This window comes from Equus przewalskii, chromosome 2, assembly GCF_037783145.1.
Source record: "Equus przewalskii isolate Varuska chromosome 2, EquPr2, whole genome shotgun sequence".
In the NCBI taxonomy this organism is placed as follows: domain Eukaryota; kingdom Metazoa; phylum Chordata; class Mammalia; order Perissodactyla; family Equidae; genus Equus; species Equus przewalskii.
Genome location: NC_091832.1, coordinates 44,380,163 through 44,404,057, shown reverse-complemented (window position 1 = coordinate 44,404,057; position 23,895 = coordinate 44,380,163). Strand labels below are relative to the sequence as shown.

General features: G+C 56.6%; 1 protein-coding gene across 11 annotated transcripts in view; it reads right to left on the bottom strand.

Moving 5' to 3' along the window:
- Positions 1–23,895, bottom strand: part of CHD5 (chromodomain helicase DNA binding protein 5) — a 66,788-nt gene that overhangs the window by 11,819 nt on the left and 31,074 nt on the right. For 6 of the 11 annotated variants that reach the window (XM_070611025.1, XM_070611024.1, XM_070611027.1 and 3 more), the window contains exons 12-33: positions 22,982–23,113; positions 22,774–22,882; positions 21,384–21,575; positions 21,097–21,297; positions 17,858–17,995; positions 17,647–17,768; positions 16,633–16,806; positions 16,090–16,231; positions 14,772–14,903; positions 10,786–10,903; positions 9,389–9,513; positions 8,076–8,307; positions 7,812–7,922; positions 7,309–7,481; positions 6,314–6,488; positions 5,717–5,809; positions 5,409–5,497; positions 4,957–5,090; positions 4,359–4,503; positions 3,803–3,962; positions 2,024–2,103; positions 1,657–1,789 (exon numbers count right to left, since the gene is read on the bottom strand). In XM_070611025.1, the coding sequence (XP_070467126.1) occupies positions 1,657–1,789; positions 2,024–2,103; positions 3,803–3,962; positions 4,359–4,503; positions 4,957–5,090; positions 5,409–5,497; positions 5,717–5,809; positions 6,314–6,488; positions 7,309–7,481; positions 7,812–7,922; positions 8,076–8,307; positions 9,389–9,513; positions 10,786–10,903; positions 14,772–14,903; positions 16,090–16,231; positions 16,633–16,806; positions 17,647–17,768; positions 17,858–17,995; positions 21,097–21,297; positions 21,384–21,575; positions 22,774–22,882; positions 22,982–23,113 (3,110 nt within the window). Of the gene's footprint in view, positions 1–1,656; positions 1,790–2,023; positions 2,104–3,802; positions 3,963–4,358; positions 4,504–4,956; positions 5,091–5,408; positions 5,498–5,716; positions 5,810–6,313; positions 6,489–7,308; positions 7,482–7,811; positions 7,923–8,075; positions 8,308–9,388; positions 9,514–10,785; positions 10,961–14,771; positions 14,904–16,089; positions 16,232–16,632; positions 16,807–17,646; positions 17,769–17,857; positions 17,996–21,096; positions 21,298–21,383; positions 21,576–22,773; positions 22,883–22,981; positions 23,114–23,895 lie in introns of all 11 variants that reach the window. The other 5 variants (XM_070611019.1, XM_070611018.1, XM_070611022.1 and 2 more) reach the window with 1 other exon arrangement.

Here is a 23,895-nt window from a genome sequence, read left to right as displayed (position 1 = left end):
GGGTAAAGGATCTGAATAGACATTTATCCAACAAAGATATACAAATGGCCAATAAGCACATGAAAAGATACTCAACATGTTCATGCAGAAGAGAAATACAAATCAAAACCACTTAAGATACCACTTCTCACCTACTAGGATGACTACAATCAAAGGACAGACAATAACAAGTGTTGGCAAGGATATGGTGAAATTGGAACCCTCATACCTTCCTGGTGGGGATGGAAAATGGTACAGCCACTGCAGAAAACCACCTGACAGTTCCTCAAAGTATTAACCATAGAATCACCATACGGTCCAACAATTCCACTCCTGGGTACACACCCAAGAGAACTGAAACCTATGTCCACACAAAAACTTGAACACAAATGTTCACAGCAGCACTATTCACAAAAGCTCGAAATTAGAAACAGCCCAACTGTCCATCAACTGAGGAACAGATAAACAAAATTCTATCCACACAATAGAACATTATTCAGCCATAAAAAGGAATGAAGTTCTGATCCATGCTACAACACGGACGAGCCTTGGAAACATTAAGCTAAGGGAAAGCAGGCAGTCACAAAAAGGCATATACTTAATGATTCTGTTTACATGAAATGTCCAGAACAGGTAAATCCATAGAAACAGAAAGTGGACTAGCAATTGTTGAGGGTTAAGGGGAGAGGAATGGAGAGTACTGCTAATAGGTTTCTTTGGGAATGATGACATGTTGTAAAATTACTTGTGCTGACGGCTGCACAGCTCCATGAATATACTAAGAATCACTGAATTGTACACGTTAAGTGGAAGAAGTGTACGGTATGTGAATTACATCACAAAGTTGTTTTACATATATACATTTCTCTTAAGGTTTAAGGGATAGAAAAAGATATACTGAATATATACTAAACAAAAGTAAGATTGATCCAAATCAGCCCACAGAAACTTTAAAGCTAAGAGTATCAGGAGGGATAAGAGGGTTATTACACAGTAATTAGAGGCACACTTCATCAGAAAAATATAAAAAACTCGAACCAGTATGCCCCTAACAACCAGTCTCAAACAATATGAAGCAAAATCTGGCCTTAGAAGGAGAAAGAGACGAATCCACAATCACAGTGAGAGATTTAAACATAAGTCTCTCAGACCTGACTGATCAAAGCAAACCAAAAATGAGTGAGGATATAAGATTTTAACAACATGATTAACAAGAATATCGAATAATCTAACGCATATATTTAGAATCTTATGCCCAGCAATTAGAGAATAGATATTCTCTTCAAGCATTCAAGAGCATTTACAAAATCTGACCATACTAACCCAGAAAGCAGGTTTTAACGATACCACACAGAAGCAATATCACACAGCCTCATGTGTTCAGACCACAATGCAACTGCAATTAGAAAGCACTAACTTATTCTAATATTAGAAATGACTAATAAAAAGATAGCTCAATAACCTCCAGACTGCGAGTGGCAGGGAAAGTCAGAGCTCAGAGGGGAGACCTGAGCCCCTGGCTCTCCCCTCACCCCGGGGCCTATCGCGCTGGGACAGAGCAACGCACAGGCCACCACTCAGCCAGGGAGAAGCGGGGTACAGCAGTCTGCCCGCCCGCCGCCCGCCCGGGGCTGCTGGGCCAGACGCCGCATCGCAGGGTGACGAGGAAGCCCGCACCTTTCGGCAGCTGCTCCGGGGAGAGCTGGGCCTTCTCTGTCTCCTCCAGTGGCTCCTCTTGGGCTCTCTCCTTCCCGTCTGAGCTCTCCTGCTTGTCCTCGCCCTCCACTCTGTCCAGGGCAGTTGGGAGGGCCTAGGGAGAACAGAGGAGGGGAGCTGTGGGGCCTGGGGCCTCAACACGGAGGGCGGGGAACAGGCGCTGGGCCGGGAACCCACTCTCCTGGCCCCCGTGCCTGCTCCCAGCCTGCTCCCCTAGACCCAGAGGCCTGAACTGGGAGCCAGGAGGCCTGGGCAAAGCCTGAGCAGGTCCCCAGACCCAACCCCCACCCCACAGCCCCAGGGACCCTGACATCAGCATCTTCCGTACCTGGATTTCTGGAGGCTTCTTTGGCTTCTGTACCCCTGGCTCCTTCTCATCCATGTAGCCCAGCTGGGCTTCCATTTTGTCTGAAAGATCAAGGGAAAGAGGTGAGACAGGTGGGCTCTGGCGGGGAGGTGGAAAGGGCAGGAAGTAAGGTGCCAGAGAGGAAAGGCAGGGCCTGGCCTTCAGGAGGCTCCCTCCAGGCCAGGCCCCTTCAGAAGGACAGGACCCCAGACGAGCCAGGGAGCCCAGGTCAGGGCTGCAACATGGGGATCCTTGGAGGACTGTGGGCCCAGTGAGGCCAGTCAGGGGCTGACAGAACAGGGCTGCCCACAGCACAGCCTCCCATCTGGAAGCAGGGAGGGGAGGTGGGGGAGGCCTGGACTAGGAGCCAGGATGCCTCGGCCTGGTCCCGGCTCTCAGGCTGACTGGCCGTGTGCCTCCTCACGCCAAGGCAGTTCCTGACACACCGCAAAGTGCTGGTGACATGTGTGCTCTGAGTAGCCCTGGGAGGTGGACACTATTCCATCCCACATCACAGAGGAGAAAACAGGGCTCATGGGGGTGAGCGACTTGCCCAAGGTCACTCAGGGCCAGGCGAGTCTAGCTCAAGAGGGTATGCTTGTGCCTGGAAGCAAGATGTCCTCCGAGGCACCTAGCCTCAGGGCCTCACCTGTCACCTGGGGAGAGGTAGGTCGGCCCCAGGCCTGACAGGGTCAACTGAAAGAAGACGCTTTGTCCAGATAAATCCACGGATCAAAGACACTCAGAGACAAACAACCCAGCTAAAGATGGGCAAAGGCTCTGAAAAGACATTCCTCCAAAGAAGATACACAAATGGTCCAGAAGCACATGAAAAGATTCTCAACGTCGTCAGACATCAAGGAAATGCAAACCAAAACCACAATGAGACGCCACCTCACACCCACTAGATGGCTTTAAGCAAAAAGTCAGACAGCAAGCGTTGGTGAGGATGTGGAGAAACTGGGCCCTTCATTCACTGTTGGCGAGAATGGAAAATGCTCTGGTCCCTGTAAAAACGAGTTGGGCAGTTCCTCAAAATATTACAGCATATGATCCAGCAATTCCATTCCTAGCTCATACCCGAGAGAAATGAAAACACATGTCCATATAAAGACTCAAATACAAATGTTCGCAGCAGCATTATTCACAACAGCCAGAAAGCAGAAACAACCCCAAATCCATCGGCTGATGAACGGATAAACAATATGTGGTGGATCCGCACAATGGAATATTATTCAGCCACAAAAAGGAAGCAAGCTCTGACTCACACTACAACATGGATCAACCTTGAAAACATCACGCTGACTGAAAGAAGCCAGACACAAAAGGCCACATATTGTAGGATTTTGTTTACATGAAATGTCCAGAACAGGCGAATCCACAGAGACAGAAAGTAGCTAAGCAGTTGGCAGGGGCTGGGGGCAGGCCAGGGAGAGAAGGGATGGGAAACGACTGCTGATGGGTACGTGTTTCTTTTTGGTGTGATGAAAATGTTCTGGAATTAGATAGAGGTGATGGTTGCATATATACCAGAAACGGCTGAATAGTACACTTTTAAAGACTAAATGTTCTGTTACGGGAATCACATCTCAGAGCTGTCATTAAAGAGAAGAACTCTCAGGAGAGCAACACTTATGCAGGCAGAAGCTTCGAGGGGAAGTGTGGCCATCCTTTGTGGGGTGTGCGGAGGACTCAGGGTCTCCTGGGGCCTTGCCATCTCCCGGGACCCAGGTGCCCTCCCCCACTCATCGGAGCCCAGACCTGGCAGGCCCAGCGAGGCAGGTGGCAGGTGGGCGGGGCTGGCGGGCACTGGCGTGGTGGGATCCGAGGAGACGACCTCGCTGGGCTTCTTGCCCTCGGGCCCCTCAGGGATCAAGTCTGGGGTGCTGTACTTCCCGTTGACATGCTCGAACTCCTGGACCTGGGGCAGGTGGGAGGGAAGGAGGGGGCAGTCGCAGCTCAGATCTATGGGCCTCAGGACAGCCTTAGGACTGGGGGCGTCCAGCTGGGGACAGACACCCCCGCCACCTGAGGCCGGCCAAGCCAGATGCACTTCTGACAACAAAACCCCATGGCAGGCCCCGCCCCGAGCCCAGTTTCCCTGTGTGCCCTCTGCCTGTGACCTGCCATCCTGGCCTCCAGACCCCCACCCCCCACCCAGAGAGGCATTCTGGGTTGGTCCCTCTGGCCTGGCTCAGACCCTGGGTAGCTGTGTGACCCTGAGCCAGGCACTTGCCCGTTGCCCAGTGACCCCCCAGGGGTACGCCGGGTCTACTGCAGCCACCAAGAAGGGCCCAGTAAAGGCTTACTCACCCACCTTCTTCCTAACTAGTGACATGACCCCGATGCGCGTGAGCACATGCTGTCTCGAGAGGCCCTCGCGGGGCACGCCGTCCGCGAAGGTCTCTGCGCCGTCAGCCCCCGGCTCACACAGGTGCCGCATGAAGAGGGACACATAGGCTCTGGGGTTGGGGGGGACTGGGGCTCAGGGAACGGGGGGTGGCAAGAACCCTCTGCGAGGGCTAACAGGATCCCCAGGGATCTCCTGGCTGGAATCACCATCCATCACCTGCCTCCCAACCAGGCTTGCTGGGTCAGACGCCCGGGGAAGGACAGAGGAGGCCTCCCCTGGCAGGGGAACCACTTAGGACAGCCCCGCTCTGGATAACCCAGATGCTTCCGGCTGCCATTCACACCAGCTGGTCCGGCAGAGGTGGCTGCTCAGTGTTTTCTGCACATCAGCCCTGCCCAGGCCTGGACCCCAGCTACCCAAAGACCAGAGAGTAGTGATCTCTCAAGACCTCTTTGGCCTGGCGCGAGCAGAAACGCGGCCAGTTGTGCTGGCTGGCCCAGCCGGAGTCTGCCGTCTCCAGAGTGGGCAGCCACACCCTGGGCCACCACCTCAGCCCCTTTACCTAAATTCCTTCTCGCTCTTCCCTCGAAGGTCGCGAACCAGCCAGTGGGAGTTGAAGGCGTCCTGGGGAGGCATGCCCCAGCGCATGATGGCATTGAGAAAGGCCTTCCGCTGTCGGGCGTTGAAGCCCAGCACCTGGATGGGGCAGGGGATGGGGTGGTGGAGCAGAGAGCTCAGGGAGGGGAGAAGGGGATGGCGAGGGGAGGAGGCAGGGAGGGGACTGGGAGAAGACAGGGCCTCCAGCTGGGGCAGGACCAGAGGGCGGAGCCCAGACCCAGGGTCTGTCCCAGCCTCACCTCTACTTGACGTGAGACCCTGGGCAAGTCCCAGCCCTCGCCTCCAGCCCTCCTCTGTGCCCAGGGGTGGTAGCAGGGTGAGCTCTTTGTTCGGAGAAGGGACAAGGTAAATCGGGAGAAGGGGAGCTGGGAAAGTGGGGGTGCAGGAGGGCCCCACCTCGATGTTGCCGCCGACACGGGCGAGGAGAGGTGGCAGGGGCTTGTCCCTGTCGCTCTTCAACTGCCTCCTGGATTGTCGCCGTCCACCTGGGGGGCAGCCCCGCCACAACCTCTCAGGGGGGCCCGGGGCATCCTGACCCCCTAACCCATCTGCCAGCTCGCCCCAGGACAGCAGGACCCTTCAGGATGACCTCTGAAGCTGCCCTCGAGCCTGTCCTGACACCCCCAGGGGGACCCCCGGTTGGCCATCAGCTCCTGGACACACGGCCTTGGCCCCAGCCCAGGCTCACCGGCACCGAGACTCACTCTGTCCTTCCGGCCTTTCCTCAAAGTCCTCATCCTCATCCTCGGAGCCGATGGAATATTCAGACTGGTTGTCCGAGAGCTCATCCTGCCACTCTGTGGGGGTCCAGCAGAGGGGCACAGAGTGAGCTGTGCAAACAGAAGCCCACCCCAAGACCCCCAGACCCAGGGCCATGCCAAGCCCCCACATCCCAGCCCAATAACAACAGTAAATGAAAACGGCCACCACGTACTTCCTGTGACCTCACTTAATAATCCCAACAGCCCTACATGATTTCCTAGGGTGCTATACCATTGTCATCCACCTTTTACAAATGGGGAAACCCAGGCTTGCCCACACCACTAGCGGTGAAGTCACTGGACCACTACCCATCTTGTTTTCCTAAACACCCCACACCCCACACCTGCCCTCAAGCCTCCTTTCTCCAAGAAGCCCTCCCCATGGCACCCCAGCTCAGGCCGCTCTGACAAAGCTCCCATTCTCCAGCCCCCGGGGGCTACCTGCCACAGGGACGCCCTCTGCGACCTACTAGAATCCTGTCCACCCAGGCCCTCCGCCTCCGGGGCACGTGCACCCACCCGCCCAGGCCGGGCACGCACCCTGGTCCTCCTGGGAGGCGTCATTGTAGTTGACCTGCTTGCGGATGCGCTTGCCCTTGCCCAGGTTGCGGGCCAGGTCCTCCTGCTGCTGCTCATAGTGGTGCCGGAGCAGCTTCTCCCAGTAGTCAGGGTCCACATTCTCCTCCTGCTTGATGATCTCTCGCTCGACCTCCTCCTGGGGACCCAGGCGCCAGGGGCCCAGTGAGGCCGGGGCTAGCAGGCAAGCGGCCAGCACACACGGGCACCAGAGGCCTCGGTGGTGCAGGGCCAGTAGATAGGGTATCTGCCCCTGGGAGGCCTCATGCCACCTCCACCACACCTCACCTTCTAGGGGCCCAACGATGAATCGGAAAGCCCACCCGCTGCAGGAAGCCTTCCCTGACCACCCGGCCCCACAGCCGGCCTCCCGCTTCCTGCCCCTGTCCAGTCACTCACTCACTCATTGACTCCGCAAGGATTTCCTGGCCTGGGCCAGGCACTGGGGTACAGAGTTGAATAAGCTCTACGTCTGCCCTCAGGAGGCCCCCAATTTCAAAAGGAAAACTGGCACGTGGAAGGATAATAGTACCCAGGGTCTGCGTGGAGGGTGGTGGGAGCCGAGGAGGAACAGAGGGGACCACCTGGGAGAGACCCAGGAGCTGGCCCTTTGAGGACAGTGGAGTTTGCTGGGTGGTGAAGAGAAGGTGCAGTGGGTGGGAGCTCAGCGCTTTCCGGAAGAGGGGGTGGCCCAGGGGAGCCTGCCGCAGGCACCCAGGCAGGGAGTGGGAGCGGCACCGGGCAGGGCTGGGAGGGGCCTGAACGCCAGACCCTAGACAGGGCTCTACGCAGGGGGATGGCAAGGCCGTCCGCAGGTCCGTTGGGCAGTTGTGGAGCCAGGGACACCAAGCAGGCTGCCGCTGAGGATGTGAGCAAGGGCAGTGGCCCTGCCACGCGGCTGTCGCGCACGCTGTCCCATCTCCCGCCCGACAGCCCGGCCATGGCAGGGGCGGGCTTACCACGCCGTCCTCCTCGCGCACCACGTACTGCGCCACCTTGAAGGAGCTCAGGTACTCGTTCATGTTCTGCAGCTCCGTGTCATCTGTGGCATCCTGGTTCCGGTCCAGCAGCTTGGAGATGGCTGCATCATCATAGTGGATCACACTGCTGTCCTCCACGTCCTTGTTGTCACCTGGAGGCAGACAGAGTGCAGAGTGGGGAGACAGACGGGTGCCCAGGTCCAGCCAGGGGCCCCCACCAGGGCAGACTCCTGACCATGATCTGTTCCAGTCCCCGGCAGGGGCTACAGCAGAGGAGCGTGGTGACCAGAGAGCGGAATGTACACTGTAACACCCCCACTGCCCACTCCCAGCAGTCCTTGGGCACCCAAGTATGGGGCTAGAGGGCACAGGCAGGGGAACCCGACAAAACAGAGACCAGGTGTAGCAGGATTGGGCGCCACTCCCTTTCCAGGAACACCACCTGAGGCACAGGAGGGGCTGGGGGCTGGGCTGGCCCCTACCTGGTGGGGTGCTGCCATGCTTTTTCTTCGCGCTGGCAGCCAGGGCTCCCCCTTTGGAGGGCTGGACATCAGGGATGGGTGTGACAGGCCTCTGACCCTGAGACATCATGCCTGTAGGACAGAGGCGGAGGGGCTGCAGGGCTGCACCCAGAGAGGCCACCCGGGGCCCTCTCCACCCTGGCCAGGAGACAAAATTGGGGTGCAGAGAGAGGAGCTGTGCCTGTGCAGCCCCCACCCCAAGCTCCGGCCGCCCTGGACACTCACCCTCCACATCGTCCTTGAAGAGCTCCTCTGTGCCGAACTTGAGGATGTCGTCCAACTCCTGCTTGGTCATGGAGCCCGACTTGGAGCCGAGGCCGGGCCGCACCACCAGGTGGGTGAGCATCATCTTGCGCTTGGCCACCTGCGTGATGCGCTCCTCCACCGACGCCCGTGTCACAAAGCGGTAGATCATCACCTTCTTGTTCTGCCCAATGCGGTGGGCGCGGCTGAAGGCCTGGGGGCAAGCTGCAGCTCAGCACCCCAGGCTCCACCCAGGGCACCATGGGGGGTGGACGTGTGCTCACGAGCATGTCCTACGTCGACCCAGTGACGTGACTGTGCGTGGAGATGTGTGCGCGCCGGGTATTGTGTGTGTCCCAGGGTAGCAACGACGGCTTCCTGACTGTGGAGTCTCATGCAGGCCTGGATGCCCGTGCAGGTGGAACTAGGCGTGACTGCAAGTGTGCAGGGGTGTGTGCACGGCGCAGGCGGCCAGAGCGCTGGATGCAATGAAGCTGCACGGGGGCTCAGATGGTGGTCATGGGGAGGCAGGGGCTGCACCTCCCTGGAAGTGAGCTGCTAATGGGATGGCAAGTCCATGTGTTGGTGACACACAGCCACCTTGCAAGGGCAACAAGGCCAAGAAGCGCCCAGTGTGATGTGAAGACATGTCTGAGGCTCTGTGCACTGGATCCCTGCATAATGTTACGCTGATGTGATTAGATCTGTGCAGGTGACTGTGCACAGATGCACACACCTGTGCCTGAGACAAGAGTTTGTGTGTGTGCACCTAAGAGTGTAAGTGTTCAACATGTGTGTATGTGTCCCTGCCCCAAGTGGGGTGACCAGGGGACTTTGGGGTGTGTCTCTGCTCCCACAACCCTTAGCTCCCCCCAACCCTCCCACCCTTTCATCACCCTATCCCCCTCCTCCATCCCCTCCTCTCCCCAGCCTCTGACAGCCCTTCTCCACCCACTCTATTCTTGTCCCCTCTCATACTGGCCCCCTCTGGGTTCCAGGACTCCTTCGTCCTATCTCCCTCCATGGCCTTGGTCCTGAGGGTGATGGGACGGACCAGCGGTCCCCTGCCCTCTCTGGGCCCGTTTCCTCCTGTGTACAGTGAGGAGCTGGAGGAGCAGGGCAAAGCCTCCACTCATCTCCCTGGGCCCCGCTTGGGGCTGAGACTCCATGGGGCTGGCCCAGGGGGAGGTGAAGCCCTGAGACACACAGTCTGGGGGATGGGGGAGAGGAGGGAAAGGCCACGGAACCAGGGGCAGTGAGGGGTCTGAGAAGGTTCCAATGTCAGGACCACAGACCTGGATGTCATTGTGTGGATTCCAGTCCGAGTCGTAGATGATGACGGTGTCTGCTGTGGCCAGATTGATGCCCAGGCCACCGGCCCGGGTCGAGAGGAGGAAGCAGAACTGCTGGGCCCCAGGGGCTGAGGAAGAGAGGCCAGTGCCGGCTAAGGGGCAGCCCAGGTATGGGTGGGGCCAGGTGGACGGCAGACAGGAGGGCGGGAGGGGAGACCAGAGGGAAGGGGGGGTGGGAAGTGTGGCTCTATCACAGACCACGACAGCCACACCTGTGCTCAGGGAAGCCAGAGGAGGCCTGGGGCCCAGGGTGGGACAGAGCAGCCCACCTGAGCCCCACTTAGTTGCCAGCTGTGCTTTGAGTCCTGATATAACAGGAGGGAGTAAGAGGGAGCCAGAATGAGAAAGAAGGCGATTTTCAAAGCCCAGATGGGCAAAGACCACACTGCGAACAGCCAGCAAGTACGGGCAGAGCCCCCAGTGAGGGTCAGCTCCCTGGAGAGCTTGGTCCTTCGTGCCCTCCAGCTCCCCCCAGCCCATGATGCTGTCAGGGAGCCCTCAGGGTCACAGCCCCACAGCAATCCCAACTGGTTCTGGCCCTAAGTGACCTGGATCTGACCACAACCCCCACCAGAGCTACAAACAGGTCCCCCGTCTGCCCGATGCTTCAGACACTCCCACTTCACGTGTGGCTGGGGCCGTGTTCGATCCTGAAACTCTACTCGCTTTATGTCTGGCGTGAGTGGGCAACATGAATCGCAGCTCTGGGCATTTGGGCAGTGGGGCCCCAGCCCTGCTCTGAGGGCGGAAGCCAGGAAACGGCCACAAGCCCAGGGAATCAGAGTTCATGGCTACTTGCTGCAAACCTGCCAGTTTGCAAAAGGGACCCCAGTTCAGCTGACCACTACCCGGCTCCAGATGCTTCCTTCACTATCAGGCAGAGAGCTCCTGCTTCTCCCGGTCACCTCTCCTTCCCAGGCAGGAAGAGAGCAGACGGGAGAGTCTGGGCGAGTGTGGGCATGTGTGGCCCTGCCTTTCCTCGCTCTGTCCTCTAGGAAGCAGCCCACAGGGAGTACGTGCTGGGCTCTGTCCAGCACTGCTTGGAACTGGCAGTTTGTCTGGTGTCAGTATGAGAAGCCAGAGGTGCCAGTCAGACCCTCGGCACCAGCTTCATGTAGTAACAAAGGTGATATTTTCCTCCCCTTGCCTTTCTCCTTGTCTGCTTCCCGGTTCCAAACAGGTGTTACCCACCGGGCCCCTTAGCACCCCAGCAGGCCCCCGGAGGTTCCATGGAATGAATTCGTTCTAGCATTTTAAACTAAGAGGCAGCTGTTAGGACCTACAGACTGTTCGGCTTTCATGGGGTCCCAATCAAGAACCCCTGGGTGAGGTGCGGGTACCATTGAATCTGTCGATCGCCTCTTGCCGGAGGCCCCCGGTGATGCCGCCGTCAATCCGCTCATACTTGTAGCCCTCATACTCCAGGAAATCCTCTAGGAGGTCAAGCATCTTGGTCATCTGCAGGGGACATGGTCCTCCTGAGGGGCTGGCACAGAGCAGGGCACCCCACAACAGCTAGGGGAGGATCGAGCAGCCTGCTGAGTGGGGAGACACGTGGGCCCCAGCAGACCTGACGCGGGCTTTCTGGAGAAGAACACAGCCTCCAACCTCGACCCCTGGAGTCACTCCACCCCCACACCAGCCACCAGCCCTACAGCCTTCTGTCTAAAACACAGCTCTGGGCCTGCGCCTCCTTGCTTTCACATCCCAGAACAAAGGCCCAGCCCCTCAGCCCGGCACTCCAGGCTCACAGGACCTGGTGCCCAGTCCATGTGGGTTTCACTTCCCAGTGCTTCCTCCACACCCCCAGCCATCCCAAGTCCTTCTTCCTGGAATGCCCACCCCCTTCACTGCCCCGGGAGCTCAGACAGCACCTCCTCTGTGACGCCTTCCCTGATCTCATTCCTCCCCATGAGAAGAAAAGGCAGGCCCTCCTGAGCATCCCTGACCCTGTGTATTTCCCTTCATTCCCAAGAGAGTTTAGCTGGATATAAAACTATCAGCGTTTGCCCCGCCGTGTACTGAAGGTGTCGTGATCGTCACCTGCCACCTGTTGTCGCTGATGAGAAGTCTGAGGACAGGCTGACTGTCACTCCTTTGTGGCTGCCAGGTCAGAAGTGCTGCAATTCCCCTCCGATGTGTCTACAGAGCGGTTCCTTTATTCCTACTTATATTTCCCTTGCTTGGTACTCAGAGTGCACTTCAGATCTGAGACCTCATGTCTTTGCCAGGTCTGCAAACTCTCACTGAGTCCAGCTTCTTCCCCATTTTCTCTCTGTCTTCTTCTGTAAGTCCTGTTAGACGACTGTTGGAGCCTCTCGAGGTGTCCTCCATGCTCTCTCTCAGTTCTTTTTCTTTCTTTTTTTTTTTGAGGAAGATTAGCCCTGAGCTAACATCTGCTGCCAATCCTCCTCTTTTTGCTGAGGAAGACTGGCCCTGAGCTAACATCCATGGCCCTCTTCTTCCACTTTATATGTGGGACGCCTGCCACAGCATGGCTTGCCAAGCAATGCCACGTCTGCACCCAGGATCTGAACTGGTGAACCCCAGGTCACCAAAGCTGAACATGCACACTTAACCGCTGCCGCACCAGGCCAGCCCCTCTCTCTCGTTTCTGTCCTTGTCCCTCCAGGCCACACTCTGGGGAAATTCCTCAGTGCCAGGTTTCCATTCATCCATGCTTTCTTCAACAGTGTCAAGAGTTTATCCAATCTGTTGAAACGTTTTATTTCAGTTCCGTGCAGATCATTTTCCTATCCAATTATTCTTGTTTCATTTCTTCCTGCTTGTGTTTAATTGATTTCTTCTTGATTTATGGGTATTACTTCGTTATTTTTGAGGATCCTAAACATGTTTATTTCAATTCTTTTCTAGGCTCTTCTACCATTCTTTTCATTTGGCTTCTACTTGCTGTTTGGTGGAATATCTTATCATTCAGTTTTGTCTGAGTTTTGGGATTGGGATGTGGGCTCATCTGGGACGGCAGGGTGCTGGCTCTGTCACTTTCCTCTGTGCACATTGCCAGGAGTTGTGAAGGTCCCTCTACCTGGTCCCTCAAGGCCTCAGCCCAGAATCATGTCTTCTGTTGGCAGGGGTCTCGAGGGGACTGTGGATCCAGTCTCCAGGCCAGCCGGCACTCACAGGCGTGGTCAGCCTCCCTCACATCCCTCAGCGTCCTGCAGGCCCAGGGCGGGATAGGGAGCCACAGGCAGCAACAGCTGTTTCCAGCTGACTTTGGTACACAGAGGAGCCACCTCCTAGTCTCTGGCTTTGAGCAATGGGCCTGGCTTGGTCCCAACATAAGGGAGCATTTTTAGCACCAGGACCCTATAAGGCCATCATTATGACCCCTGTCACAGAGCTGACCACAGGCTCAGATAATTATCTCTTTTTTTTTTCTTTTTTTTTTATTGAGTTATTGATAGGTTACAATCTTGTGAAATTTCAGTTGTATATTAATGTTTGTCAGTCGTGTTGTAGGTGCACCACTTCACCCTTTGTGCCCACCCCCCACCCCACCTTTCCCCTGGTATCCACTAAACTGTTCTTAGTCCATAATTTTAAATTCCTCATATGAGTGGAGTGATACACAGATTATCCTTCTCTCGCTGGCTTATTTCACTTAACATAATTATCTCAAGGTCCATCCATGTTATTGCAAATGGAATGATTTTGTTCTGTTTTGCAGCTGAGTAGTATTCCATTGTATATATGTACCACATCTTCTTTATCCATTCGTCTGTTGCTGGACACTTAGGTTGCTTCCACGTCTTGGCTATTGTAAACAGTGCTGCAATAAACATTGGGGTGCATAGGACTTTTGGGATTGCTGACTTCAAGCTCTTTGGATAAATACCCAGTAGTGGGATGGCTGGATCGTATGGTAGTTCTGTTTTTAATTTTTTGAGGAATCTCCATATTGTTTTCCATAGTGGCTGCACCAGTTTGCATTCCCACCAGCAGTGTATGATGGTTCCTTTTTCTCCGCAACCTCTCCAACATTTGTTGCTATTAGTTTTAGATATTTTTGTCAATTAATGGGTGTAAGGTGATATCTTAGCGTGGTTTTGATTTCCATTTCCCTGATGATCAGCGATGATGAGCATCTTTTCATGTGCCTATTGGCCATCAGTATATCTTCTTTGGAGAAATGTCTGTTCATGTCTCCAGCCCATTTTTTGATTGGGTTGTTGGATGTTTTGTTGTTGAGTTGCGAGAGTTCTTTATATATTATGGATATTAAGCCTTTGCCAGATATATGACTTGCAAATATTTTTTCCCAGTTAGTGGGTTGTTTTTTTGTTTCAATCCTGTTTTCATTTGCCTTGAAGAAGCTCTTTGATCTGATGAAGTCCCATTTGTTTATTCTTTCTATTGTTTCCCTTCTCTGAGAAGGCATGGTGTCCGAAAAGATCCTTTTAATACTGATGTCAAAGAGTGCACTGCCTACGTTTTCTTCCAGAAGCCTTATGGTTTCAGGTCTCACCTTTAGGTCTTTGATCCATTTTGAGTTTATTTTGGTGAATGGTAAAAAAGAATGGTCAATTTTCATTCTTTTACATGTGGCTTTCCAGTTTTCCCAGCACCATTTGTTGAAAAGATTTTCTTTTCTCCATTGTATGCCCTCAGCTCCTTTGTCAAAGATAAGCTGTCCATAGATGCGTGGTTTTATTTCTGGGCTTTCAGTTCTGTTCCATTGATCAGATAATTATCTCTTTACCTGTCTGTCACACTAGACTGTGAGTATCCTGCTGGACCCCGTGCCTAACACAGAGCCTGCCATATGACAGATGCAGACAAATGGATGAAGGAGCAGCAAGTGCTCAGAGGAACGGAGCTCCCAGGCTGAACAGTCCTGCTCTGACTGCCCGAAAAGTGATGCTGCAAGTGCGACTTCAGGACCAAGCTAGAGAGGGAGCCTCCTAGAGCTGTCCCTGCACCGAGCTCTCCTGAACCAAACCCAGGACCCACCTTCATGAGAAGCCAAGCTGCAGGGGTGAGCGGTGGGGGCTAACGTGCTAGCTTGGACACTAAGGCCCAAACTGCTTCAGGAGGCGCAGGCCAGAGGGGCAGGTGGTACGGAAGATGCTGGCCTTTATAGCCAACATGCCCTGAGCTTGGCACCGGCCAGCTTCCCTCGGCTGCATCATGCCATGGCACAGAGGAATGACCCTTGATGTGCAACCCATGGGAATAGCATCAGGCCCCGAGGGGGGCCAGCAGGTTGCGCCCTCAGCTACAGGGGCAGGACACCCTCTGTGGGGTGTGGAGTTGGGGCTGGGGTAGGCAGGGAGACCAGCCAGCCAGGCACGTGGGGGTAGCTCACCTGGGAGAAGATGAGCACACGATGCCCTTCGTCCCGCAGTTTCTTGAGCATCTTCTGCAGCAGCATGAGCTTCCCTGAAGACTTGACCAGGGAGCTACCATCATAGGAGCCATTGGGCAAGACAGGGGCCTCCTGTAGACATGGCAGAAGGTGAGGCATTGGGGGGCTCCCGTCTCCTCTCTGGTTCTGCACCAAAGAGGCCCCAGGGATGGACAAGGGCCCAACAACAGGCTGAGCACCAAGCCCAAGCCCAGGTCAGGCCAGACTCCACAGAGTGGCCAGCCTGTGGGTCACATGGGCCTGCTCTCAGCACCATATTCCCAGGCAGGGCTCAGACTCGCCGGCCCTGCCCTCCGTCTTCCCGCTGCTGGCACTCCACAAGACCAGAGACATCAATGAGCAGATGGGCGACAAAGAGTCTTAAGCTAAGCCAGCCTTCCCAGCAGGAACCTGGCCTGGTCTCTGCGGTCCCAGCGGGGCGCACCCAGGCAAGGCCAGCCCTGAGCCCCGGGCAGAATGTCAGTCAGCAGGCCTCCGTGCGCCAGTCATAAGAGCGATCTGGGGCTGCCTGAGTCTGGATCACCCGCCACACGGCCTCCCACACCTAATTCTGCATTGGTCTTTTTGTTTGGGGGGGGGGGGTGGTAAACTGTAGAGGGTTTATTTTAGAACTGGAATTGCAGCGGCAGCAATGATGATGGCTAACATTTCCTGAAAACCAACGTGCCAGGCTCTCTGTGAGGGCACTGTGTGCACTTTCTCATCTGGTCCTCACCCTTCCAGGTAGATGCTGCATTGTTCCCATTTTATAGTAAAAAACTGAGGCTCAGAGTGGACCATTAACTCCCCTGAGACCACAGGGCTGGAGCTGGTGTCTGACCCAGGGTCCAGTCTCTCACCCAGGGCTGTGCATCAGAATCACCTGGGGGCCCCAACCCGGCCTTCCGGATTCCCTTGGGGACAGTGTAGCCAGGTCAGCCCTCAGAACCCTGGCCTCGGGGAGAGCTTGGGGTGACCCAGTGTCCCCTACTACTGTATGGGTCACAAGAGCGAGCCAAGGGAAGGAGAGGGCCTGCCCAAGTGATGGATGGAGGTAGGTTTTCAGAAACTTCTGGCATGATGGGGACCCACATCACCTCCAGATCCTCATATCCAGGGAGGACAGGGGGCTGAGGGCCCAAGCGCCTGCCACAGCAGCCAGGGCCACCATGGCAGCCACGGACACTCACCACGATGGCCATGGGGAACCTTCCACAGCAGCCACAAGGACCTACCAAGGTGATTTCAGGCACTTACCATGGCAACCACAGGTACCTACCACGGCAGCCACGGGGAAGAGGTAGGGGTGGTTGCAGCACTTCTTTAGGTCCATCATGATGTTGAGCAGCGACACCTGGTTCCCGCCCCCCTTGGAGTTGAGCGCCTCGAAGTTCCGCGTGAGGATGAACTTGTAGTACTTCCTACAGCGGGGCGCCGAGGAAAGGCGGCTGGACGCACGGGCCACGCCAGCCTCCGAGAGGGCGCTCTCCGCTCTGCAGGGAGGCTGGGGGCTGGTGGCCAAGCACCCATTTACAGAGAGACAGGGGAGCCCCAAGAGGTGAAGCCACAGGCCTGGAGTCCCCGGCAAGTTACTCGGGGGCATTGTGAGAACTCAGGCAGCCCCAGACCCTGGTCACTGAAATCAGAGAAGAGGCCCCAAAAAGGAAGCAAGTGTGAAAGGTGAGTCAAGGCCTCGGTGAGGGAAAGTGGCCCGGGAAGGCCGGTGGGGGCCTTTTCGAGAGGGGTGGCAGAGGAGACAAGCCCAGGGGAGAGGGGCAGGCTGCTCCGGGGCGGGCCCCCAATGGGCTGAGCCTCCACTCACTTCTGCATCTGGCTCAGCTCCACGCGGACGATCAGCTCGGTCTTGGCCGGCATGTTCTTGAAGACGTCAGCCTTGAGCCGCCTCAGCATGTGCGGCCCCAGCAGATCATGCAGCTTCTTGATCTGGTCTTCTTTGGAGATGTCGGCAAACTCCTCCAGGAAGCCCTCTAGGTTGCTGCAAGAAAGAGCTGGGATGAGAGCCAAGAGAAGGGCGCAGAGCAGGCCAAAACCCTCTGCAGAAGGAGGCAGGATTGTGGGGGAAGCCAGTCAGGCAGCCCCCTGCCACTTGCCAGAGGATCACAGGGCAGGCCTGCTGGCTGGTGGGCCAGGGAGCCCAGCCACACCCTGGGTGCCCTTTCACTCTCTGTCTAAGCCTGTGTCACCCCACACATCACATCTTTCTCAGCCACATAGAATACCTTCTTATCCCCAAAGCCATCCTAGACAAGAACTCTCGGATTCTTACCCTTCTTACAGCTAAGGAAACTGAAGCTGATGAGTGCCCAAGGTATACGAGGCAGCCTGCCCTCCAACTGACATCTCCCGATGCCAAAATCAGCACTCTCCACCCTGAACCCCCATTCTTGGCAGGAAAATGGGGGTAGGTGAAGACAAGGAGGCCGGGGAAGGAGACCTCAGGACTTCTCCTGGCCAGGGCTCCACCAGCGCCACCCCTGGCCTTCTGCCTCCATCACTGTTGCCCATGTAGTCACTTAGGTCTTGTGGAGGGAAAGGAATGAGACAGGGGTGTCGGGGCAGGGACAGAAGCCCCAGGAGGACCCCCTTAGGCGCAAAGCTGTGGAAAAATCACGGTGTTAGCAGCAGCTGATGTTTACGAGCACTCAGCGTGTGCTGGCATTGGGTCCCCTCCAGTGCAGGCCATTTGAGGTGGACGCTGCTAACGCTCCCACATGACTGATGAGGACACAGCAAGCAGTCTGGGCCAGCATCGGACACTGACACTTCTTGCCTGGCCACCCCAGCGCCCGCTCCCCAGCCAGATCTTCCGACTCACTTGAACCTCTCTGGAGTCAGGAAGTTGAGGAGATGGAACAGCTCCTCCAGGTTGTTCTGAAGGGGGGTCCCCGTCAGCAGCAGCTTGTAATCGATCTTGTAGCTGTTCAAGACCCTGAAGAACTTCGAGGAGCACAGGGGGCCCGTCAGGGGGCACGAGGCAGCCGGCCCACCCAGGGCGGCCCCAGGAGCCAGCGGGCAGCACTGCCTACCTTGGACTGGTTGTTCTTGAGCCGGTGGGCCTCGTCCACCACGAGGCAGGCCCACTCGATGGAGCCCAGGATGGCCTGGTCGATGGTGATGAGCTCGTAGGAGGTGAGCAGGACATGGAATTTGATCTGCACTTCTTTCTGGAGGGAAAGAGGAGCGTTTGGGAGGAGAGCTGGGAGGCGAGCAGATCGACGTGTCTAGAGACAACGAGGCAAGGAGGAGGCGTGAACGGGAACCCCCAGGACCCCAGGGAGCCCCTGGGACTGAGAGGAAGATGCTGGCCACCAAGCAGAGGGGGGCGGCTGAGGCTCGGAGCACAGTCCCCAGGAGCGCTGGCGTGGAGAACGAAGCTGCTGCCGGCACCAGGGCTCACGAGCACAGGAGCTGCCACTTCTGGACCGGGCTGCACGGGGAAGCCCTGGGCTTGGTTCCTCACTGGACTCTCCCCTCACCCTCACAAATCATCCAGGCTACGTTACCATTGTCCCCAGGGACGGCTCATGGGGTCTCAGGCTGGATAACTTTCCCCAGGTCCCCATGGCCAACAAACGGCAGAGCCAGGATTCGAACAGAGAAAGGGACCTGCACTTGGGGTTCAATGCTCTGCAGTCACCAACTTGAAATTCTGAATAATCTCACTGCTGAATTTGTGTTTTGCACGAGAAGGCCTACAGAGCAATCGCATGAGTGCTGGGGGCTGGGAGCCTGGGCACGCCCGGCCAGGTTCTTAGCCCCTGCTCCCCTGCCCCTGCCCAGGGAAGCCTGCTGCCTTCCACCCCCAGCAGGGGCCTGGGCAAGGACATGGGGGGACATCCACCCTGCAAGTGTCCCTCTGCTGAGGGAATGTAACGTTAAATAGCAAATAAAAAACACCATGGTAGGTCAAGCAAGAAAAGAAAAAGCTGTGTCCTGCATGGCCATTCGGCACTGAGCCTCACAAGTGCTGGAATCCCTCCTGGCCAAGCCAAGCACCACCCAAGTCCCTGTGGAAAGGGATCGGAGAGGGACAGAGGCCTTGTGGCACAGGCTTTGCCTACAGGTTGCAAAAGGTTTTGCACCCGGCCCTGCCCCTCTGAGCTAGACCCGAGTCAAGTTCATTAACCTCCCTGAACCCCAGCCTCCTCCCCTGTAAAAGGCAGGATGCTGTCTCGCCACGACAACTACAAGAGCTAAGTCTGTTCCTCAAGGAATGGCACAGAGAATTACCATACTGTCCACCAAGGCCACTGCTGGGTACATACCCAAGAGAAGGGAAAGAAAGCACTTGGACGAATATTTGCATAGCCATGTTCACAGCAGCATTATTCACAATAGCCAAAAGGTGGAAACAAGCCACGTGCTTGTGGACAGAGGACCGATAAACGACATGTGTCCCATCCACACAATGGGATATCACTCCACCTTCAGGAGGAAGGAAAGCCTGACACACGCTCGGCAGGGAAAGGACGTCATGCTGAGTGAAATGAGCCGACACAAAAGGACAAGTTCTGTGTGAGCCCACTGCTATGAGGTACCGAGAGGCGTCAAACTCAGACAGACTGAGGAGAATGCAGGTGCCAGGGCCTGGGGACAGGAGGACGGGGAGTCAGCGTTTAAGGGGGACAGAGCTCCAGTTTTGCAAGACAAAAGGAGGCAGATGGTGGAGATGTCTGCACAACAATGCGAATGCTCTGACTCCCCCTGAACTGCACATTTACGGATGGTTAAGACGGGAAATACTATGTTTCTGTGAATTTTCCCACAGTTTTAAAAAGTAAAATAGAAGAGCTGAGTCCGTGGAGGGCCGGGCCCGTCTCGGGATCCCAGCGCGAGTGCAGGCGAAGTTCTCCGTGGGACTAACTGGTCTGCAGAGTCACTGCTGGGATCCCTGAATCCTTCCCTCATTCAACACAGAGCTCCTGAGCGTCTCCTGGGGCCACGACTATTGTGACGATGGAGAAAGCTGAGGGCAGAAACTCTGGGGGGCTGGGGATGACCCGCCTCTGCCAGCCCCCAGCACCGCAGCTCATGGGAGCAAAACGACTTGCTGAGGCCTGCTACGTGCAGGCACTGTCCTCAGTGCTTCTCAAAGGGCCGTCCGGGGACCAGAAGCGTCTGCATCACCTGGGACTTTGTCAGAAATGCAGTCTCAGGCCCCACCCCAGAGCTGCCGGACCAGAGCCTGCCCTTCCGCAAGACCCCTGGTGACTCGCAGGCACAAGGGGGTCTGCCAGGCCCTGCCCAGTGCTCGCTCACTCCTTCAGGCCTCCACAGCTCTAGGGGATGGAGCTGCTATCTCCATTTTGCTAGGAAGAATCTGAGGCACAGAGAAGCTGAGTGACTTGCCAGAGATCACACAGCTGGTGTACGGGACTGAATTGTATCCCCCTAGAATTCATGTCCACCCAGAACCTCAGAATGTGACCTTTTTTGGAGATAGGGTCTTTGCAGGTGTAACTAGTTAAGAGGAGGTCATTCTGGAGTAGGGTGGCCCCTAAACCCAATGAGTGGTGTCTTTATGAGACGACACAGACACAAAGGGGAGGCGGCCATGTGACGACAGAGCAGAGGTGGGAGTGATGCAGCTGTAAGCCAAGGGATGCCCAGGAGGGCCTGCAGCCCCCAGAACCTGGCAGAGGCAAGGACAGCCCCTCCCCTGGAGCCTTCAGAGGGAGCGTGGCCCCGCCGACACTTGGGTTTCGGACTTCTGGCCCTTAGAATGGTGACAGAGTAAGTTTCTATTGTTTTGAGTCCCCCAGTTTGTGGTACTTTGTTACGGCAGCCCCAGGACACTGACACAGCTGGTAACTGCCTCAAGAGAAGCTCTTTGCAGGGCCAGCCCAGTGGCATAGCGGTTAAGTTTGTGCACTCCGCTTCGGCAGCCTGGGGTTCACAGGTTCAGATCCCAGGTGTGGACCTACACATGACTTATCAAGCCATGCCATGGCAGTGTCCCACATGGAAGAACCAAAGAACTTATAACTAGGATATACAACTAGGTACTAGGACTTTGGGGAGAAAAAAATAGAGGAAGATTAGCAACAGATGTCAGCTCAGGGCCAATCTTCCTCACCAAAAAAAAAAAAAAAAAACAAATTACTATTCTTATAATTGAAAAAAAAAGAAAGAGAAGCTCTTTGCCAGCCACTGGCCTCCAAGGGAGCCAGAGCAGAGGGACCCCCAACAGACTGGAGAGCCCGTGTGGCCCCCAGGGCAGACCAGGTGCCCCTCCAGAGTCCTCCCTGGGGATGGAGGTGCTCACCTTCATGCGGAACACCTTCTTCCCGCTCCGAATGGCGTTGTCCTCAAAGGAGAACTCATTCTCCCGGATAACGGAACGGCTCTCCTTGTCCCCCGTGTAGGTGACCACATAGAAGTCAGGCGCCCACATCTCAAACTCACGTTCCCAGTTGATGATGGTGGACAGGGGCGCGCTGACCAGGTAGGGCCCCTTGGAGTGCCCCTGGACACGGAGAGGGACGCGGTGAGGCCGCCTGCCCACAGCCGGCGCCAGGCAGCCCTCCGCGGCCGCGTACCCCCGCGGCGCACCTCCTTGTACAGGGAGTAGAGGAAGACGATAGTCTGCACCGTCTTGCCCAGACCCATCTCGTCAGCCAGGATGGTGTCGGTGCCCTGGGCCCAGGAGAAGCGCAGCCAGTTGAGGCCCTCCAGCTGGTATGGGTGCAGCGTGCCGCCCGTGGAGTCGATGTACCACGGCTGCTTATCAAACTTGACCGTGGGCTGCAGAGGAGGCAGACCTTCAGACACACCCTGAGCCCTAGGCCACCAGAGCGCACCCCCCCGGCCTTTGCACCCACAACTCCTTCTGCCTGGAATGCTCTTCCCACTCCTCTCGTCCCTACTAACTTAGGTCTTGGCTGGAATGCCTCTTCCTCCAGGAAGCCCTCACTGACTCCCAGCCTGGCTTAGGTGTCCCCACCATGAGCTCCGGTGCCCTGTACTTCTTCTATCAGGGCAGTTTCCTTCTTGCTGGATTCTCTGACTTCGAGCCCAGGTTGTGGTCACCACACCGGTCCTGTCACCACCGTTTCCTCTAAGTTCCATATAGTGCCTGGGATGTGGTGGGCACTTGTTCAACATTTGTTCAATGCATGCCTGGGGCGCTTCACAGCTCGATCCAGAACATCGTCCTCCTTGCCTCTCATCCTGCAGCTCAAGGCTACCTCCCCCATGAAGTCCTCCCAGTGTACCAGACCCAGCTGCCTTTCCTGGCATCCCACAGTCCCAGGGTGAACCGCATGTTCTTTGTGTTCCCGCCACAGGCCCCTGGGAGATGGGCACTTCTTGAAACAGGGGGCCAGGGCACTTGTCCCCCCAGGGCCAGCCCAGGGTCAGGTGCCGACAGATACCCCAGGGAGGTCTGCTAAATGACTAAGTCACCCTTCCAGTCCCGGAGGAGCACCAAGCCCCCGGGCACTTGTGAGTCTCCTCCCCTGAACAGACAAGAATGGTGTGCGATTAGCATATCAGCTATCGCGATTCTGAAATTAGAGACACTTTTTGATTTAAATCCTTGGAATTAGCTCATGGAAAGTCACGTACATCTGTGAGCCCGGTAGAAACTACCTGCCCCCCAGTTTGTGCCCCCTCTGACCCACATTTCAGATTGCACAGGAAGCCAAGACCTTGATCTGCAGGAGCTGCCACGCTGCATGAAGCTGGGGGACCGAGACCCCAGGGTGTGAGGTCACCCTGCAGGGAGGGGTTGTCTTGTCATCCTTGTCCCGTCAGGCGCCTGGGGTGAGTGGACTGGACCGCGGGGCCCCTGGCACGCCCCCTCCTGCAGGGGCATGGCTCGTGTGCACAGGCCGGGAGGGCCCAGGGTAGAGTCCCCTGGAGAACAGGCCCTCCTCTGTGGCCAAGCCTGGTGTGGAGGTCCTGGCAGCCCCCCTGCCTCCGTGTCCCCTTCCCCACTCACATCCACAATGGGCGTGTCCGGTGGCTTCTCCTGTTTGTCGTCCTTCAGCTTCTTGCCCTTCTTGACCAGCCTCTTGGGCAGTCTGGCGTCCTCTCCCAGCATCAGCTCCCTGGGAAAGAATGTGGGGTGCAGGTGAGCAAAGCTCAGGCCAGCCAGAGACGACCGCCCCGGGGGCACCCCAGCCCAGCGCCCACTTGCCGTGGCCCACCTGTGGCCCCAGTAGGCCTGCTTCAGGTTGTCGTAGTAGGGGATGTCGATGTCGTCGATCTCCCAGGTGCACTGGTCGTAGGGCAGGTCTTTCCACTTGATCAGGTAGTGCACATCCCCCTTTTTGTCGAAGCTGCAACACAGTAAACGGGTGGGGGGGAGGGCGGGTCACTCAGGCATCGGCCGCAGCGAGAGTGCATGAAGGGCGCCTCACAGGATGCAAAACCCCTCACTCCCATGGTCCCCCGGATCCTGGCCCCAGCCAGGGGAGCGACGCCCGGGCAGTGGCTCCAGAGAGGTGAGGTGGCTTGCCCAAGGCCACACAGCTAGTGAGAGGGAGGGAGGAAGTGGCAGAGAGGACAGGCCAGCAGGAGAGCAAGGAGCCAGCGTCCTTTCTATCATTCTCCGTTGCAGCGATGAATCCCATCCAGGCGTGGGGGCTGGACAGCAGAATTCTGAATTTCTGAGTTGGACGGTTCTCTCCCCTGACCGTAGGGCTTTGTTTTCTAACTTAAAAACTTCAAAGAGCGAGAGCGGAGCCCATCCATCTCCACGAAGCAGACAAGGACCGACTGCCGCAGGTGGGATGGCCTCCTCGGAAGGCCCCGTGTGACACGGGACCCAGCCACAGAGGGGGGCTCCAGAGAAGCACCTGCACTTCGGCTTGAATCTGGCCCCTGGAAGGTCCTGGGGGTCTCCCACCCAACCTGAGCTGACCGGGCAGCCGAGCCCAGGGAGCACTCGGGGCCGGGGAGCCGTGGCTGCGGCTCGCCTGGGGACCAGTAAGAGAAAGACCACTCTCCAGCCACCTGAGACCGATGGAATATTTTCGATAGTGGGTTGTTACTCAGACTTTGGATAACAAACTGAGGGGAGATGCACCGGCCCCACGTTGGAGACAGGGAGAAAACTTGC